This window comes from Chlorocebus sabaeus, chromosome 11 (assembly GCF_047675955.1).
Source record: "Chlorocebus sabaeus isolate Y175 chromosome 11, mChlSab1.0.hap1, whole genome shotgun sequence".
NCBI lineage: Eukaryota > Metazoa > Chordata > Mammalia > Primates > Cercopithecidae > Chlorocebus > Chlorocebus sabaeus.
In genome coordinates, this window is record NC_132914.1 from 93,333,437 (window position 1) to 93,352,760 (window position 19,324).

Below are 19,324 nucleotides of genomic sequence, written 5' to 3' on the forward strand. Positions count from 1 at the left end.
CTTTCCTATACATGGTGTACTGATTTTTTTTTTTTAATTGTACCTACACACCAAGTGTAATTGATATAGTCTGTCTGGATACATAATTTATCAATGAATTGTTGTTACACAGCACCCCCATGCTCAACATCCCCAAATACCATGAACATAATATTCTCCTTCCTCAAATGGCCAGATTATTTTCCTTTCAAAAACGAATGGAGGCCTGGTGCAGTACTTCATGCCTGTAACCCCAGCACTTTGGGAGGCCAAGGCAGGTGGATCACGAGGTCAGGGAATCGAGACCATCCTGGCCAATATGGTGAAACCCCTTCTCTACTAAAAATACAAAAATTAGCTGGGCATGGTGGTGCGTGCCTGTAGTCCCAGATACTCAGGAGACTGAGGCAGGAGAATCGCTTGAACCCAGGGGTAGAGATTGCAGTGAGCCGAGATTGCGCCCCTGCACTCCAATCTGGGCAACAGAGCGAGACTTTGTCTCAAAAAAACAACAACAAAAAAAAACGAGATTGTGACAACCACAATAAACAATACAATTAGAAACAAGGGTTACATGAACAAGTGAAAAGATTTATATATATACACATTATTAGGACTCTAAGGTTCTTTACATATATATTCATATTATTAGGACTCTTAAGGTTTTTTCTAGCTAAGTTTATTTTGGAAAGACATCAATTTCAAATGAAGAAATATTTACACTTACCAGTAGAGTAGGAGTTACAAAAGTAAGGCAAGGATTCTCCATGCCACCATAAGGGAAGGACGGTGGCAGGACCAATAGGTCATACTGTCCCCATACATACGGTCCTCCCAGATCTTCTGCAATTTTAAGCATAGATTCAGTCTGAAAAATCAACACATATGTTTGTATGTCTTAATTATCACCATTGTACATTTCTTAAAATTGTATATCGCTTTCTATGAAGGTTACAAGTTAATGACTCTAATTTTAAATGAAAATGATAAAAAGAACGTAGCAACTGCATGTCTACATAAAAGACAATCTGATTCTTTCCCGGTATCATTTAAAACCATCACATTTCACACTCAAAATCTTCAATCTACTGTCTATCACGGTGACCACAAAGGAAAACTACATGACCAACCTCAGAAAACTCATAAGCAGACTTTTCCACCTGCTCTTTCTCAGACCACACCAAAGTTCTTGGGCCAATTTGCCTGCAAGATTAAAAAGCTTAATAAAAAAGAAATTCACAGCAAATGATTCGTCTGGTTCTAAAAAGTATTTAATGTCTTGTAGACAAACCTTTACAGTGAGAGTGCATTTACCATGGGCTTATGGGAAAGGGATGAGGTTACATGGCCTGAGCTGCAAACCTGCCGTTGTATATGCAGCAACAGATATGCAGCTCTCTAAGGAGGTACAGGCTGGGCCAAAGGAAAAAAACCAGGACACAAAGTGTCCCCAATTAGTTTATTGCCTCTTGTAAGACCTCTTGAGGGTCTCATTTCATCTCTCAATTTCATAACTATAGAAACCCAGTCACAACTCATAAGAAACTATTCTATTTTTTTTTTTTTTTTCCTTTTTGAGATGGAGTCTTGCTCTGTCACCCACGCTGGAGTGCAGTGGCGTGATCTCGGCTCACTGCAAGCTCCGCCCCCTGGGTTCATGCCATTCTCCTGCCTCAGCCTCCCGAGTAGCTGGAACTACAGGCACGCGCCACCACGTCCAGCTAATTTTTTCATTTTTTTTGTATTTTTAGTAGAGATGGGGTTTCACCGTGTTAGCCAGGATGGTCTCAATCCCCTGACCTCGTGATCCGCCCGCCTCAGCCTCTCAAAGTGCTGGGATTACAGGTGTGCGCCACCACACCCGGCCTTTTTTTTTTTTTTTTTTTTTTTTTGATACAGGGTCTCATTCTGTTGCCCAGGCTGAGTGCAGAGGGGCCATCACAGCTCACTGCAGCCTCCGCCTCCTAGGCTCAAGCAGTCCTCCCACCTTAGCCTCCTGAGTTGCTGGGACTACAGGCATATACTACCATGCCCGACTAATTTTTGATTTTTTTGTAGAGACATGCTCTCACTTATGTTGCCCAGGCTGGTCTCGAACTCCTGGGCTCAAGTGATCCTCCCACCTTGGCCTCCCAAAGTGATGGGATTACAGGCGTGAGCCACAGAGCCCAGCCTACAAGATTATTCTAGAACAGGAATGGGTATAAACTTTGTTATGCACTTAAAGATTGAATACTCTTATATAAGAAGAAACAAATAGAAAATGAAGGAAATACTTTCAGATGCTATAACACGGATAAACCTTAAGGCCATTATACCTTGAAGTAAGCCAGACACAAAGAGATAAAATCATACTGTATGATTCTACTTATGTAAGGTATCTAAGGTAGTCAAATTCATAGGAGCAGAAAATAGAATAGACTGGGGGATGAGGGAAAAGAGGAGCTATTGTTTAATGGGTGCAGAGTTTCAGTTTTGCAAAATGAAAAATTTCTGAAGATCTGTTTCACAACAATGTGAATATACTTAACACTACTGAACTGCACATTTAAAAACCGCTAAGTGTGCTTAAAACTGAGAATGAACAAAAAATTAAGAGGGAAGGGTACTCTACTGGTAAAATATTAATAAAATATATTACATTTCTGTAATGTTTGTCGGCTTCCAAGTGCTTTAATATATTTTATCTCATTTGTTTCACATAACCACCCTATGAGGTAGAAAGTCAGACATTATAATTTCAAGGATAAGGAAACAGAGATTAAGAGAGTGACCTGTTCAAGCTTACATGAGAATTCAGATCTCTAAAGGTAAGAGCACGCTCATTTTACAATACTTGAAAAATCTAAGGGGTAACTGGTCAAGATTTTTAAATGTAAAATTAATTTGTTGCCTACATTTTATATTTAGATTTGAATTTTTCTAGAGCTTTCAGCTCGATATCTTGAGAAATACGCAAATGATCGACCAATTAACCTTGAGAGAGGTTCAAGATGCCTAAGTTTTGATCTTTCCACAAACCTGAAAATTTTTCCAAAAGCTCACCTGCTTTCTAAAGCTCCAACAACTAAAGCAATCAGGTAGCAGGGTATCGGAACCTAAAGAGGGCAAACAAACACACACCACGTGCTTGTATTAGTGTTCACAAATGTTACACAGTAAGACAATTCATATTTAAGTAAATTCCCTTTCAAATCTCCTAATATTAGTAGTTCTCATCTTTAACATATAGCTTGAAATTGTGATACAAAACATTGTTCAAAACATCTATTTGCCTTTTATTCTGCTAGGAACAAAAAGCTTCTCACACGTGAAAAACAAGATCACACATGCTATTAAAAGGTGCATTTTAAGCATTTCTCAAAAAGTAACCTACAGGAAGTGCTTTCCCCATGTGTTTGCCTTTTTCCTCCTGACTTTTAAAAGGTTTTGGTTTTCTTTTTTTATTCCTTTATGTTTCAAAGCACTATTGGCGTATTGTAGAGACACACACAGTAACCCGGCAATAAGTAGATGCCAAAGTTATGGGAACTTGGAACCACAGAAGCTGCGGTGGAAGTCAAATTATCCATTGTGAGGTCAATTAAGAAAACACACACACACACACACACACACTCTCATGCATGCATACACATTGAAGGTCAAAGATACATGTCTAATGACCAGGACGGTAATTGAGTGGTTTTTTGGTCTTGACTCCTCCCTTTGTAACACTCTCAACAGCCACTTGCCCCCACTGTAGTACCGGGGCAGGTGAATGCGTAAGAACACAAAAGAACAGGAAGCCAGCCCCTGACTGGAGTGAGGGAAAATGAAAACAGGCACACTCCCTACTCTGTCTCTACAGCAAACCCTCTCTTCAATACAACAATCTGTAAGTAGAACAAAACCCTTTAAAAGCACAAAAGAAAAAGAAATGAAGACAAAAACCAAAAGCTGTTCTCAAAATTCTGAAATATTTCAAAAGTAAGTTTGCCCTCTGGATGTGTACAAGCTAACTGTAGTTTACCACCAATGAAAACAAAAATCTAGACCCTAGGATCTTACTTTTTGGATGAATTTGTATATTTTCCTGCTTGGGTCTTCTGGGTCAGGTACTTCTCCATCACGAATAGCACTCATAAGTGCCACCAGCTCTTTAGGGACAGACACCTAATCAAGGAGAAAAATCATTTCTAGTCATAAATAAAAGCTTCTATGTGTCTTAAACTATATATGTAAAATAACCTTTTCCTCCCCTTCTTGACTATCTAATAAACAGACTATGAACACAAAAGGTATATACATATACAAAAAGTATATATATACACACACACACACGGACACAATGTGTATATATGTGTATATATATGCACACATATATATAAACACAAAAAGTATATATATACATACATTCACACATATACATATCAGTTTTGTAAATAAAATTAGCAATATAGGAAACTGGTTTCTTTAAAAGTGAATGTGAAATTTCTATCCATTCACCCATGCACATTAAGAGCAGAGTTTTAGTAGAAACTGGATTAAAATCCCAGCTCTGCCACCTAATAACTAACTGCACAAACTTGGGCAAATAAATATACCCCCTGAGCCTCAGTTTCCCCATCAAGTAAGTGTAAAACTTCAAAGGCTTGTTGCAAGGAATAAATAATATAAGTAAAGAACCCAGCACCATCCCTGGCAATGGCAGCCACCATCCCTGCTCCCCCTACACTCACAAAACAGATTCAAAAGGATGTTATATACTCGCTATAGGACAGAATGGTTTTGAACAATTTTGTTTTGAAAACATACACTTGGAGTTACAAATGGAGGAACCTTTTAAAAGTAGTAACTGAAAAACTAAAATTGATTGCTAAAAACTGTCAAATAATTTTCTCTGGAAATCCATATGGAAAAGACCCCTATGGGGCAAACCATATGGTCATTAAACGGTGTATCCTAGCTCCATGATTCTGAAAGTTTGATTTCTGACAAATGCCAGAATAAAGGACTCTCCCAAGTATTAATGATCAAGCAAGAATACATTCCAGCAGGGGCCAGACTTTCATGTTCTTCTTGCATGGCTCAGGACTCAAAGCTATGACTGAGGCAGGCACAGAATTAGAAACTCCTGAACCAGGGCTAAAACAATTATAGATTCTAAAGCATGAAAGTGTTCAGGAAATAATTTGGTTCAGCCACCTCCCTTCATTCAGGTGGTGATACGTTATATACATGTGCCAACTGAGGTTGTGAAGTCATAAAACTTGTTCAAGGGTCACATCATTATTTATTTATATTTTTAGAAATGAGGTCTCGCTATGTTGCCCAGGTTGGCTTTGAACTTCTGAGTTCAAGTGATCTTCCCACCTCAGCCTCCCAAGTAGCTGGGACTTCACACAGTTATTAAGTGGTGGAGAAGAGCCAGAGCCCTGGGATTCTTTGCCTCCAAGTATAATATATCATTGCACTATCCTAGGTGTAATTTGGTTGTGGAATTATTTGGGAAGCAAGAAGGCCCCATAAATATGGGTTGGTCCTCATTCTATTTGCTTGGTCTAAGTAGGTCTAGCATCTGGGATAGTGATTATTTAGTAATTACAGTCCACCTTTTCCAGAAAGGATTAGCAGTACCCACCAAGGGAATAAGTTGGAATTGCATACAGACAAGTCTGGAATATATGCCCACTAGGCTTATATGGCTACAGAATGCATTTATAGAAACTTGAATCCTGCAAATGTCAACTTTTAAAAGTTAAGTAAAAATTGTTCCTAAGTTCTTATTTTTAAATCCAGGATTCTGAATTCCTTTTTTTTTTCTTTTGTTTTTTGGGGTTTTTCTTTTGAGACAGAGTCTCACTCTGTCTCCCAGGCTGCAGTGCAGTAGTGCAATCTCAGCTCACTGCAAGCTCTGCCTCCCGGGTTCACGCCATTCTCCTGCCGCAGCCTCCTGAGTAGCTGGGACTACAGGCACCCGCCACCACGCCCGGCTAATGTTTTGTAATTTTTTTAGTACAGACGGGGTTTCACCATGTTAGCCGGGATGGTCTCCATCTCCTGACCTCGTGATCCGCCCATCTCGGCCTCCCAAAGTGGTGGGATTACAGGCATGAGCCACCGCGCCTGGCCCTGAATTCCTTTTTAAAAGTCAGATTGGTTTCCATTTCCTTTTTTTCACAGTTAAAATGGTTAAAACTGCCTTTAAAGTAGAGATTCAGAATGAGTGCCACAGCCTCTTCTTTTACATATTTCAGGTAGAATTTCATTAAGAAAAATAATTCTAGCTCTAGGAATTCAATTATCATCTCTGCTTATCATTTACACCATATTTACTGATATGCATCATTTAATTCAGTTAATAATTTGTAATATTTACCTCTGCAGTATAGGTTAATTTCACAGAAGGAGTGTCCTGACAAGGAAGGACTGCTCTGCAGTGGATGGCCTGAAAAAGGGAGAAACAGGAAGAAATAGCTATTTATCTTTCTGATACAGCATTAAGAAATAATTAAAAATTGCAGCATTGTTCTTAGACATATTTTTTTAAAAATAAAAACAGGTCTCATTTCTTGGGAATTTTTTTTTTTTTTTTTTTTTGAGACGGAGTTTCACTTTTATTGCCCAGGCTGGAGTTCAATGGCGCAATCTTGGCTCACTGTGACCTCTGCCTCCCAGGTTCAAGTGATTCTCCTGCCTTAGCCTCCTGAGTAGTTGGGATTACAGGCATGTACCACCACGCCCAGCTAATTTTGTATTTTGAGTAGAGATGGGGTTTCTCCGTGTTGGTCACGCTGGTCTTGAACTCCCAACCTCAGGTGATCTGCCTACCTCGGCCTCCCAAAGTGCAGGGATTACAGGCGTGAGCCACCGCGCCTGGCCTCTTGCGATCTTTTAAAGTCCAAAAATAGATTATTGGACTTTTGAAAATCAGATTTTCCACTTTAATCTATGGTTAATCCTCACATTTCAGTTGAAGCATGGAGAAACTGTTAAGCAGTGTTTCCTACTCTATCCTCTGGGCGACAATAGTGCCCAGTGAGAAGCTTTTAGAAACCTGAGAAAAAAGGGCTCTGTAGCAAAACAGACCTGAGAAGTGTGGCATACTGCACCGCTGTCTTGCAGAGCCACAAGAACATTAGCCTCCTGAAGGCTCTGAACAGACCTACAATAAAGAAACCTGTTTGATTTCTTACACTTATTTTAACACAAAACCTATTTCTCTCTGGTTTAACAGCTAATGGGATGCCAGTGTTCTAATGAACACAGCCTGAGAAATGTTGCTGTAGTCTTGACACTTCAATCTTGCAGCAAACGTTGTTTAAGTACAAACAAAGAAGCAAAGAAAGGAGAAAGAACAGTCTCTCTCAATACCACCTAGACATATTCATTTGTATCATATGCAAAGTGTTTCTCTACTGCCACACCAATCGTTATTAACATCGGTTCCATCCAGTATGACTAGAGGCCGGGTGCCGTGGCTCACTCCTGCAATCCCAGCACTTTGGGAGGCTCAGATGATTGCTTGAGCTCTAGAGTTTGAGACCAGCCTGGGCAACATAGTGAGACCCTACCTCTACACACAAAAATTAACTGGGCATGGTGGTGCACACCTGTAGTCCCAGCTACTCAGGAGGCTGAGGTAAAAGGATCGCTTGAGCCCAGGAGTTCTGGGCTGCAGTGACCCGAGTTCACACCATTGCACTACAGCCTGGGCAACACAGCAAGACCCTGTCTCAAAAAAAAAAAAAAAAAAAAGAGCACCTACAATCTTATAACCAGTCTGTGTACAAATAAGTCTGTCTACTGCTGGTGAGCAATGGAATGGAAACCCAGCCTCACTGAGATAGTCTACTAACTCAAAGGAATTCTGATATTAACACCCTTCTCTGAAGCTATTACAAATCCTAAACATACTTCATTCCACCACAAGCTTTCTTAAAACCCTCAAACTCCAGGTCTTTTCATTTTAGTTCCAGAAAGCTCTCCAAAGATATAGGCTCCCAAATGACCTCTAGATGGATTCAATAGGACTAGCAAAGCCACCTGGTTCTCTCTCCCAAAATAGAGTTCCAAGACCATGCCTCGAGAGTTCCTTGATGGTTTCTAGTTAGGTGACATGGCAATACCAAAGGGGTTTTTAAATGCATTTCACTGGATAAGGCCAAACCCAGGCAAATATGCATACAGAACAACATTAAGCAAATTCATCAAACAAAATCATGTCTACATGTTTTCTATCAGCTGCAATAATTTATTAATTTAGCTGAAATCTGTTTCCCGTATTCCCAACATTGCTGCCAATAAGAAATGGAATATATTCAAAATTAACATTTTCATGACTCACAAATCTTGCATTTCTTGCCAACTTTGGTTAATAGACATTCTATTAAGAAATACTGCCTGAAAATCAGATATTCATGAGATAGAGATTGTGCAATTTGTACACTCTTACATGTAACATTTCATCTCTTCTAGATTATTAAACTGAGGGTTTCTTAGATTAAAAAGATGTTTCAAGTGGCCATAGAAAGTAAACAGGTCTGATTCATATGCTAATTCCTTTTTTAAAAGGACTTGTATTGAAATTTGAACCTAACACACAGGAATATTGGGAGGGATGAAACATGTAAAGAATCTAGCACAATGCCTGGAAATAGAGCAAATGCTTAATGAAGTCAGTTCTCTTAATTGTACATTATTTGATTGCTATGAAAAGTAGGTATTTTTTCTTTCAGAAGACAGTTTGAAAAGTATTATCCTTGTAACAGGTTATCTCTAATCGTATGGCTCTTTACCTTTAGTTTTAAAATGGAAAACAGAGGTACAGTTAATATATTGATATAATATATATGTTTGTAAATGTAAGAAAAATATGGAAAAGTTACATTCCAAACTCAGTGGTGGTTACCTCTGGGCAATGGTGTCTGGAAAAGGTTTGGAAATTAAATCTTTCACTTCCCATTTCTTTACTATTAGCATTTTTCATAACCAGTACATATTATTTATTAATTTTTCCTTTCATTTTATGAGTATTTACTGAGTACCTACTCTCTGCCAAGTTCTAAGTCAGGCCTAGAAAGTCCAATCTAGGTGGACTTTTCCAAACTGAAAGAAGCTTCTTATTTAAAGTAATGCATGAGTGTATTAATAGTGAAAGATAAAATGAAAATAAATAATTTATATGTTTTCATAGATCAATTAATATATTAGGTAAAACCCACATAATCCATAAAATCACTGTTCATTTTGCTTCATTCAACCGTATGTGCTGGGAGTTTTCTGCATCAGAAATCATTCTGGAATCCTTTTTACCTGGCACTGACTAAAGAGATATGGGTGTTCCTTCCCAGAAGTCTGTTCAGGAGTGAGCCACTGGAGAGCAGAAGATTTTGGAGAGGTCTCAAAAGAAATTTCTATAACGATTTCTTGATTTCTGTATGAAACAAATAAATATATTAGTACAGTGTGATTCTATCTAGTGAAAATTTGAACTCGTAATACATACACTGAGTAATATAAATAACATAGTATGCATTCTCATCACTGATTGACAGTAAGCTCTAGGAATGCCGTATCCTCAGTGGGTAAGTCTCCTCTCAGTTTTCCTACCTAACTGCCAGCCTGTGGGTCCTTTTACCTCTCCCAGGCTAACTGCTAGCGAAGGCGTAATGGCAACTAACAGTGGTTGAGTACCCCATTGTGTGTCACGTACTTTGCATCTGTGATATCATTTAATCTTTTATTAGAGTGGAAAAGTGAAAGAAATCATTTTGGAGCTTCAACTACCACAGCAGCAGGTGCCACAGCATGACACAGAGCAGTGCTGGTCTGCAAACTGTTACTGGCCCAGGACAAGACAAGACCAGAAGTTGGGAGTCAGCATTGCAAAACTTTTAGAGTCATTTTTATGTCTGTGGAATCTAATAATAAAAAATGTGTGCTTGTATTTCATCTCTTCTTCCTCATATTTCATTTTTATTGCACTTTATAAAAGTATCAGTCTATGACAGATTGAAGAGGATAAAAATTGGTCCTTTACCCCAGAGAGTTTGAGAAGCACTGATAATAAGGGAACAGCAGAGCTTTGAGACCAGCAGCCCTGCTGGTGTTCGAATCCTGACTCGATCGCTTACTGGTACCGTAAATTTGGAGAAATTACTTGACCTCCCTATGCCACAGTTTCCTTGTAGAATGGGGTGAATACCATCTACCTCACAAGTTAGACTTAAGCGTTTCCCTTCTCTTAAAGGGAAAGAGAAAGCATGAAAACACTGGCCACTGAACAACTGGGGTAGACACCCTTGTTCTAGGCCAATAACTTCCACCATTTTTCCCCTCCCCAGTATATCAAGAGGTGACATATACTCCCAATATGACAATTCTGGTTGCCACTTTCTTGAATAAGTTATTTATCTAAGGTTCCCTTTTGTCATCTTTAAGTGTAGATTATACCAGCAGAGTTACTGTAAGGATTAGATACAAGAATGCATTTAAAGCACTTATCCCAAGATTGCTGCACTATAACAGTTCTATCTTTGGCATTATCATTGCCCCATTAATAAATGCAGCTGGCCTCTGGGGCAAGGGCAAGGAATGTGCAGCTTGTAAAAGCTGCCCAGGTTATGTCGAAATGCCTTTTTAGGATGGCATGCCCCCACCATACTCTAGATATTAGTAAAAAGATGAATCGTTTAAAAACTAACAGTTCCCCAAGTCCTTGTTGTATTATATACAAACAACATTTTTAGTAACTTAAGTATATATAATTTTAACTGCTGTATCAACTTTAATCTGAACAGAAGATGAGGAGAAGTAGTGTACCAATCATTACATATTTACAAACTGAAATTTAAAAAAGAAAAGATATTTTAATTAGTTAAAAATATTTTTCCCCATTATTTAGCTGTAAAAGAGAAAGATCATAACATTCATACTTGCTCAAAGCAATAGGAAGAGAGATTTCCATTGGCGATCCCTTGTAACTTTGTCTTTCTCCAAGAGCATATTTGACTTCTTGTCCATTGATCACTACTTTTTCTATTATAAGGTCCTTTGTATCCAAAACCTAAAATTAATATGTTTAAATAGTAAGAAAATAGTTTCATTTACCAGAAAAAAACTTGTATTAGATATAGGTTACAACAACCAGTTGCTTGTGGAGAGTAAAATATAGAGTGAAATTAGAAGAATTAAAGAGTTAAAAGCTAGTCTAGGTCTCATTTTTTGAGACTCTAAGCATCCTGAAAATTTTGGGATTCTAAGATTTGCATATATATTGTTAAGTAACCCTAGGACAGTCACACAAATTTTGGCCTTTAAGTAAAAGTCAAATCTAAATCAAAATATGTTTGCTTCTGACTCCTAAAATTTTCTCTATTATGAAAAACTTTACCTAAAACTTAAGTTTCTTTCACTCTGGCTCCTCAATACATTACACAATATATTTCTTCCTAGAACTCGTGTAGGCCAACTCCCATGTACTTTCAAACTTCATGTTCGTTAAGCAAATCAGCAGACTGTATGTCACTGTGGTTGTATGTCTAGAAAAAGCCCAACCTGTTATGGTAACTCGGACCAAATGATTCTGCAGAGGATTGGGAGGCCATATCTACTTGCCAGGGCCAATTAAGGACAACTGCTTTGGGCATGAAGGAGTGGCAACAAGTGTCAGAGTATTTTCTATCCCCAAAATCCTGAGCCCTGGAAATCATACTCTTTAATTATCTCTCAACTAATCTCTTGTCCTAGAATCTTGAACCTTCCTATACCACAAGACTGTTTCCTAACAACATAAACAAAATTCTGCTTGATGGATCTACCCACTAACTATTCTAATTTTCCTCCTTCCTTCCTTAAACTCCAAGGGAGTTTATGACTGCTATGACTGCTACTTCTACCTCCTCATCCATCATCCTCCCTTTCCCCTTCTTCCATCCAGCTTCCAGGTCCTTTGCTATTGAAAGGGCAGCCCCTACCCTGATCAACAGTCTTTTCTGTCCAATAACCTTGACCTCTGTCTACTTACAGCCCTTATGGACCATGTCATCTGATTAAAACCCCTTCCTTCACTTCTTTGCCTTGTCTAATGTTTTCCTTTCCCCTCCTTTATTCCAACTCAAAAATATGGATATGTCCCAGTGTTCCAGCCCTGGTCCTTTGATTTTCTTGCCATATCCTTCACTCCCTAGCTCTTACTCATGCCCACATCTTCAACTAGTATCTTTGTGAAGATGCCTGCCATTCTAGTTCCACAGTTGTATTCCCTCCCCAGGACCTCAGTCTAATTGTCTGCTCAACATTTCCATGGGACTAGCACCACACGTTGAATAGGCTTCTAAAAATTCCAAAAATGACTTTTATACTCCCTGAATCAGGTTTCTCCCCAGATTTCTTGATTCTGTTCAAATAACTCTTCCAGTTCCCTAAGGTTTGATCCCATTTCCCAATCCCACACAGCCACTTAAAAGTTGCTATTTCACAATGTCTTCATACCTTTCCTTTCTTTCCACTACTAACGCAGGTCGGGCCCTGGACTGGTAGAACTGCTTTCTATCAGATCTCCCTACCTCTGGCATTATTTTTTTTCCTTTTCTGAAATCTGGCTTGGCTACATGTAAGGCTAAGAACCAGCCATTTCCCAGCTGCCCTGCTTTTATATTAGTTAATCATGTGTGATAAGCTCAGAAATCATCACGAGGACAATCACTAAACTTGATTCCCACCTCTCTGGAGTCAACAATTTTTGTTTGGGAAGAAATTTCCATCTCGGTTTGTTTTCCTTTTTTTTTCTTTTACTTTTTTTTAAGAGCAGCCAAATTTGTTATGAGAGTACCATCTTTTTCCCTCCTAACAGCCAATTATTTCAGGCTACTTTCTTTTGGGGGTACGTCATCTGTTATCCTTACTCTAAATTAGTAGAAGATATGGTTTATATCTTATTTAAAATAATACGGTTACTCCTTCATATTCTAGTACCTCTCTAGTCTCTTCACAGTCTAGTACCTAGTTCTGAATAGCTATTCAGAATAGCTAACTTGTTTTAAAAACTTGATTTGAGTATCTTGTGTTTATAACAACACATGCTCATATAGATGAATTAACTGGGTCATTTCCCAGTGGAACATATCCTGTTTTCTATATTGCCTATATTTTCCAAATCTGTTTAGAATCATGAACAGTGTCATGGTGACAACTATTTTTTGTGAAACCTTTTGCTATCCCCTGTGTTTGTTATAGCAGTTGGCCCTACCCTTTCCTATAATACTTACTATACTGCATTATAATGGTTTCTTTTTCCATTAGACTAAGGGTTCTAAAACAGAGAATGTTACTTAAGTCTGTATTCCCAGGGTTTAGCACTCTGCCCCAAAAACACTAGGTGTCAATTAATGCATGAAGCAGGTCCTAGACCAAGAGAAAACAAAAACTGCAATGTTTAAGCTGTATATCTCAAGTCCTAAGCCTCAACTATCATTTGCAAACTACTTTTTAAAATTCCCCTTCTTTCAGTGATGTTATTTTTAAAAAATAGTCAAAAACTGTAATAAGAAAGAAAAAGAAAACTGGATCACTGACAAGTTGGATTTAGTACTTTTTAAGAAACGTGGTAAGCATCAACAGCTTTACTAATGATAGGATATAATTTATTATGTTTCATAGTATCCTCTTTGAACAGTACCTCCATCCCCTCAAAAAACAGTTGTACTTCTCAGTAGCTGGTCAGTTGCCATGGAATGGATATCTGATTCCTTTTTTGCACAGGCCGGTAGGAAGCTCCATGTCAACCTTGTGGCCCACTTCTTTTAAAGTACAGAGGGCTTTATGCCATGGACTTTGTTTCTCCTATCCTTATTCTCTCTTCCTCCGAATTATTTAATTATTTTTAATCTTATACTATATATGTTGCTTCAAGCAGTCTCAATCCTTTCTAGAACAAAGGAGAGTTTTTTTTAAAAAAAAAAAAAGCTTTATGCCTCATTATGCTGTCTGTATTTACATTTTCTACTTGCTATGTGCAAGGATATGATGGAAAAGAAAAAAAGCATAGGTTTATGTGTGAAACACAAAACTAAAACTAAAAAACCACCTTGATTTGATTTCCAGTTGAGCCATTTACTTAGTGAAGACAAGATGGTTTGCAGTCATAAATACCTATTGTTAACTGCTGGCTTCTGCCTTGGCCATGGCACTAAAACCTCGAGCCACTAACCAAAAGAATACCTAAACATTCCTGAAAGTTTCAGTGAAAAGAAAAAAAATGTTTGAAAGTTATCATAAATTTGGAGGATCAAACTTCAGTGTAAATAAAACAAAACTTGAAAAGAATTTTAGAAAGCTGAGAATTTGTCCAATTAAAGCTCCTTCAGCATTCCTCAACATCACAGACTCCAAGAATGGAGAGGAAAAGAAGACATGATGTCTCTCCTGACTCAGCACTGGCACTGGGTCTTCCCATCTCACCTCTGAAATTCAGCTGGCACTATTATCAATGTAGCCCATGTTAAGCTTAGGCACTGTTTTCTAATCTGTTTTCTAATTGAAATCATCCATTAATCAACCTTTTGAATGTCCTCTACATGCCAGACATAGACTATACTAGTTGAGATACAAAGAGTTATGAAACACAGTCTCTACATTCCAGAGTCCACAATCTAGTGGAGGAAAGAAACAGTTGACTTTAAATAAATATTAATTAACTAATTAATAAGGTTAAGCTCCTGGTCTAAGGCTTTTGTCGTAAATAAGCAAACAATTATAAACAGATGTCACTTTGCACTACAAATTGCCTTCCTTGTATAACATCTAACATTATTATAATTCCAGGCTGTAATTTGCTAAACAGACATGCCTATCAGAAATCACAATTTTAAAATCTCACTTTTCTCTAGATTTGGGGAATGTGAAAACAATGAGCAGATTTTTAGATTGGGACATTCTTCTCAAAATGTAAACATCCTGACTCTTGCTTACTTATAGAATAGAGGTAAAGTTTTTATTTTACAAAAGTGATGAGAACACATGGACACACGGGGGGAACACACACGGGGGCCTACTGGAGGGTGGAGGTAGGAGAAGAGAGAGGATCAGGAAAATAAATAATGGGTACTAGGCTTAATACCTGGGTGACAAAATAATCTGTACAACAAACCCCCATGACACAAGTTTACCTATACAACAAACCTGCACACGTACACCTGAACTTCAAATAACTTTTTTAAAGTTTTTATTTTACAAAACAGAGGTAAGTGTGAGGTCGTATTAAGCAGCAAAAAGCTATAAAATTTTTCTTTTTTTTTCAGCATAGTTTATAATTTAATTTTTTAAAATAAAGGTGAAGAGCAAGAACTTTCCAGTTAACTGAGAGCTCTGAGTGGGTTTGGGGCTTAGTCAAGGTTTTATTATATCTTAAACCAACTGGAATATTTCTTCTGAAATATATGTTGCAGCTAAAGATTCAAGGAAGAATTTGCTGTCCATATATTAGAAAAACCTCTTTAAATTTCTTCCACTAGCAACCTCGGTTTTGGTTTGGAATCATTCACATCTGAACACAAGTTTCCTGAATTGCTTAATTTTTAAATCTCTAGTACTTTTGAGTGTAGGACATACAAACACATGTTCAAATATGGCAGTCCCATAGTGTGGTTTTTCTTCTTTTTATTATTATACTTTAAGTTCTGGGGTACACATGCAGAACGTGCAGGTTTCTTACATACGTATACACATGCCATGGTGGTTTGCTGCACCCATCAACCTGTCATCTACATTAGGTATTTTTCTTAAAGCTATCCCTCCCCTAGGCCCCTGCCCCCGACAAGCCCTGGTGTGTGATGTACCCCTCCCTGAGTCCGTGTATTCTCATTGTTCAACTCACGCTTATGAGTGAGAACATGCGGTGTTTAGTTTTGAAACTGCAATGAAATAGGACTTCAGCCCTGCCCAGCCAAAGTTGCTACTACAATTAAAGATAGCATGGTACTTCAAGAAGACCAAAGTGTGATCTACAAGGAAATAGATGCCTTCTTGCTTATCTTTCTTTCTTATAGTACTTTTGGTGATTACGTATCAGTACATAGAGGAATCGAACTATTTTTCAAATCAATCAGTTTAGCAAAATGTTGAAGGCCAAAGAGTTAGAAAGTTAAGTACTTATTAGTTCATATTAATGAAATCAAAATGCAGATCTTTCCTACACAAGTAGGAAAAAGAGGCCTGAAACCCACCAATTCTTATCTGCCCGATCTGATCTGATTGCTTACTGATGTGCTTTAGTAGATTTCACTATGCTATATACTGTGTAAAATACACGTGTAGCATCCTGCCCTGGTGAAGAAGCCGAATTTGGCTGTCTTTTCATGACCCTCTTATTTCTAAAATGCTCTTCTATGAAATTCTTCCGGTGAAAGGTACAAACCAAAGACTATCGGGCAATTTGAGCAAGAACATTAAATATAGGTTATATGATACAGATAAAATCACTGAATAATATTCCATGAATCTACAACCTTTCTTCATTCCAATGGTTACAGAGTTTGTAGAAGTATGTGTTTTCTAAGTGAAATAACTACTTGGCTCCTTGGAACCAACTACTAATAAAGCGTATTGAATCATCCTTAGAAAACTTCAATGTCCCACCCGTCCTTAAATTACTAGAAGATAAGAAAGTTGGTAAGATTAAAAAGTAGAAAGGACCCTGAAGAGAGCTGCACCTAGAGTTAGCAAGACGGGACTGTTAGTTTAAAAGTAGCGGGGAGAGAAGAGGCCTGCCCGGCCGGGGCTGGGAATCCTAAGGGGCTTGAGAACGACTAGCAGGGAGATCCAGGGAACTGGGAGGGAGACGGATGGGTGGTGCCTTGCAGACCTGTGGATCGAAATAAGGGTTCCTGGGAGGCAACCGTGGGATCAGGGATCGACAGGACATGGGATCTGAGACTTGGGTGAGATTGTTGACTGAGGAAGGTGCGCTGGGGGCTGGGAAAAGCCTGGGGCCCGAGGAAGGGGGTTCTGGGCCGCAGGCCGAGGCAATGGGGAGGCCATGGGGTAATTAGAGCCGGGAACTAAAATTATGGGGGCTATTGCAAAGATGACACCTAGGGCTGGGTGAGTTGAGAGGAGTGGACCAGGCGCGGGATGTGCCCAGGGACCTCGGAGAGAGGATCGGGGCGAGGGGCGGAGGAGACAGACGTGTAAGTGGGGGGTGAGGGAAGGGATGTAGAGGCTAAGTGGGGTTGAGAGGGGGTGCTGTGGCAGATCTGGGGGCCGAAGAGAAGTGCACAACATGAGTTGGATGGGGGCTACAGAAGAGCAGACGGGGACGTGGGGCTAGGCAGGGGCCGCGGCGGGCTGAGCCGCAGATCCGGGAGCCCGCAAGGACTAGGGGCGTGGGGCGGGGAGCCTGGGAGAGGCGGGCACTGGGCAGGCGCCCCACTGTACCAGGCTGCGCAGATTGTCCTCCTGAGACTGGACCGTGAGAGCAGCAGTCCCGGTCAGCGTCCGGCGAGTAAAGTCGACGCTGCAGCGCAGGTGCAGGTGCTTGGTCCGGCAGACGGAAGCCGGAGAGGCCAACGAACAGGTATCCACTACCTCGGGCATGGCTCTGGGGGATCACACCGCACTGCGACCTACACCCTAACGCTCAGCTACCAGACTCGTCGATAGAGAACCTGAGGAGGAGGGATAGAGGTAAAGAAGTAGGGGAGGGATTCGCGGTGCACGCCGGAAAAGGAAGTTTCTTAATGCCAGACGAGCGTTGGGGGATGAGTGAAGGAACTACAAGTTCCATGGTGCCGCGCGGAAGCGGGCGCTTGGCTACCTGGGAGCGTGTGTGTTAGGAGTGTTGAGAGGGATCGAGAGTGCAGCTGTAGCTGGGGAAGAAGAGAAGGGGAGTCCGGGCAGTTAGAAGAAGGGTGGCCTGAGGGAAATGATGAGAAGTGGAGGGGGAGATAAAACAGAACACTACCATTTTGGCTCTGTTCAACTTCCGTGGAAGTTGTGGTGGCAAACATAAGAAAATTAGGTCATCGGTGCGTGCATGCAGCGAGGGCCGGGCGGAGCAAAAACGTAGAAAAGGCCTATCAGAAGACAACCTTTTGTGCAGTTCCTCGTTAGTATAGTGGTGAGTATCCCCGCCTGTCACGCGGGAGACCGGGGTTCGATTCCCCGACGGGGAGGCACGAGAGTTGTTTTTGTTTTAGCAATTCAAGGTTTAAACATGTTTCAAGCAATTCAAGGTTTAAACGGTTGTTTTGTCAGTTTGAATGGTTATTATGTACATCCCTAGACCCTGCAGCTCTCAAACGGAGAAAGCCAACATTCTCATCTTAGAAACTAATGAATTTCTATAAAAGTTATACACTGGCCGCAATGGGAGTGCAGAGCTGGGACGTCTAGCTCAGCTCTGGGGCCCTTGTGGCAGGTGAAGGAGGATTGAAGGATGCCTTGCCTTTAGGGTGGGGCCTCAAAATTAAAACTGGAAAAATTGGAAGAGGCTAGGTTTCGAAGGACCTTAAACAGGTGGCCTTTTAATCCTGGATGCATTAATGGGGGACCCATTGAAGAGTTTTCAGCAGGGGACTGATAACGCATGGTTAGACTCATGTTGTAAAATGTGGTATCAAAACCATTAGCAGGAGATTTAGAAAACTATTAAAATGGCTCAATCAGAAGATGCTGGGAGCCTGACATAGGTAAGTAGTAAGTTAGAGTAGAGAGGAAGGAATGAATGGTAGGAATACTTAGGTAAGTGGATTCACAGATTGAGAGGAGACTAAGGGGGCCCAGTCTTTTGGCTTCAGTGACTGGCTAGTCATTAACCAGAGGTAGTAGTCTATATGAAGAGGACAGTATGTTAGGCTGTACTTGCATTGCTATAAATACCTGAGACTGGGCAATTTATAAGAAAAGAGGTTTAATTGGCTTACAGTTATGCAGGCTGTACAAGAAGCATAGCTCCAGTATTTTTCTGGGTAGGTCTCAGGAAGCTTACAATCATGGCAGAAGGTAAAGAAGGAGCAGGCCTCTACGTGGCCAGAGCAGGAGCAAGAGATTGGGGGTCCGGTGCCACGCTCTTAAACAATCAGATCCTATAAGACACTGTGGCGAGGACAGCACCAGACCATGAGGGATCTGTCCCTGTGACCCAAACACCTCCCACCAGGCCCCACCTCCAACACTGGAGATTATAATTCAACATGAGATTTGGTAGGGACATATATTCAAACTAAGTCAGACAGATTTAAGGGGAAGACGCTAAATTCAATATTGGACAATGAAATTTGAGAACCTATGAGAGTCGAAGCGGAGATGTCCATGAGTCACTTGGATATTTATGTCCATAGCTCTGGGGAAGTGTCAGGTAGACATG

At 40.0% G+C, this 19,324-nt stretch overlaps 1 protein-coding gene and 1 non-coding gene across 3 annotated transcripts in view; one reads left to right on the top strand and one right to left on the bottom strand.

Annotated features, from left to right (window-relative positions):
* LTA4H (leukotriene A4 hydrolase) overlaps window positions 1–17,648 on the bottom strand; it is a 34,533-nt gene extending 16,885 nt beyond the window's left edge. Inside the window, exons 1-8 of one of the 2 annotated variants that reach the window (XM_008004308.3) lie at window positions 17,395–17,648; window positions 10,896–11,026; window positions 9,274–9,394; window positions 6,338–6,406; window positions 4,027–4,131; window positions 3,025–3,077; window positions 1,110–1,182; window positions 707–847 (exon numbers count right to left, since the gene is read on the bottom strand). In XM_008004308.3, coding sequence (XP_008002499.2) covers window positions 707–847; window positions 1,110–1,182; window positions 3,025–3,077; window positions 4,027–4,131; window positions 6,338–6,406; window positions 9,274–9,394; window positions 10,896–11,026; window positions 17,395–17,553 — 852 coding nt within the window. In that variant the 5' untranslated portion in view covers window positions 17,554–17,648. The remainder of the gene's footprint in view (window positions 1–706; window positions 848–1,109; window positions 1,183–3,024; window positions 3,078–4,026; window positions 4,132–6,337; window positions 6,407–9,273; window positions 9,395–10,895; window positions 11,027–17,394) is intronic. The other variant, XM_008004307.3, reaches the window with a different exon arrangement.
* Window positions 17,649–18,059: 411 nt separating this feature from the next.
* Window positions 18,060–18,131, top strand: TRNAD-GUC (transfer RNA aspartic acid (anticodon GUC)). Its single transcript has one exon. It is a non-coding gene; the product is annotated as a tRNA-Asp (tRNA).
* Window positions 18,132–19,324: the final 1,193 nt, after the last annotated feature.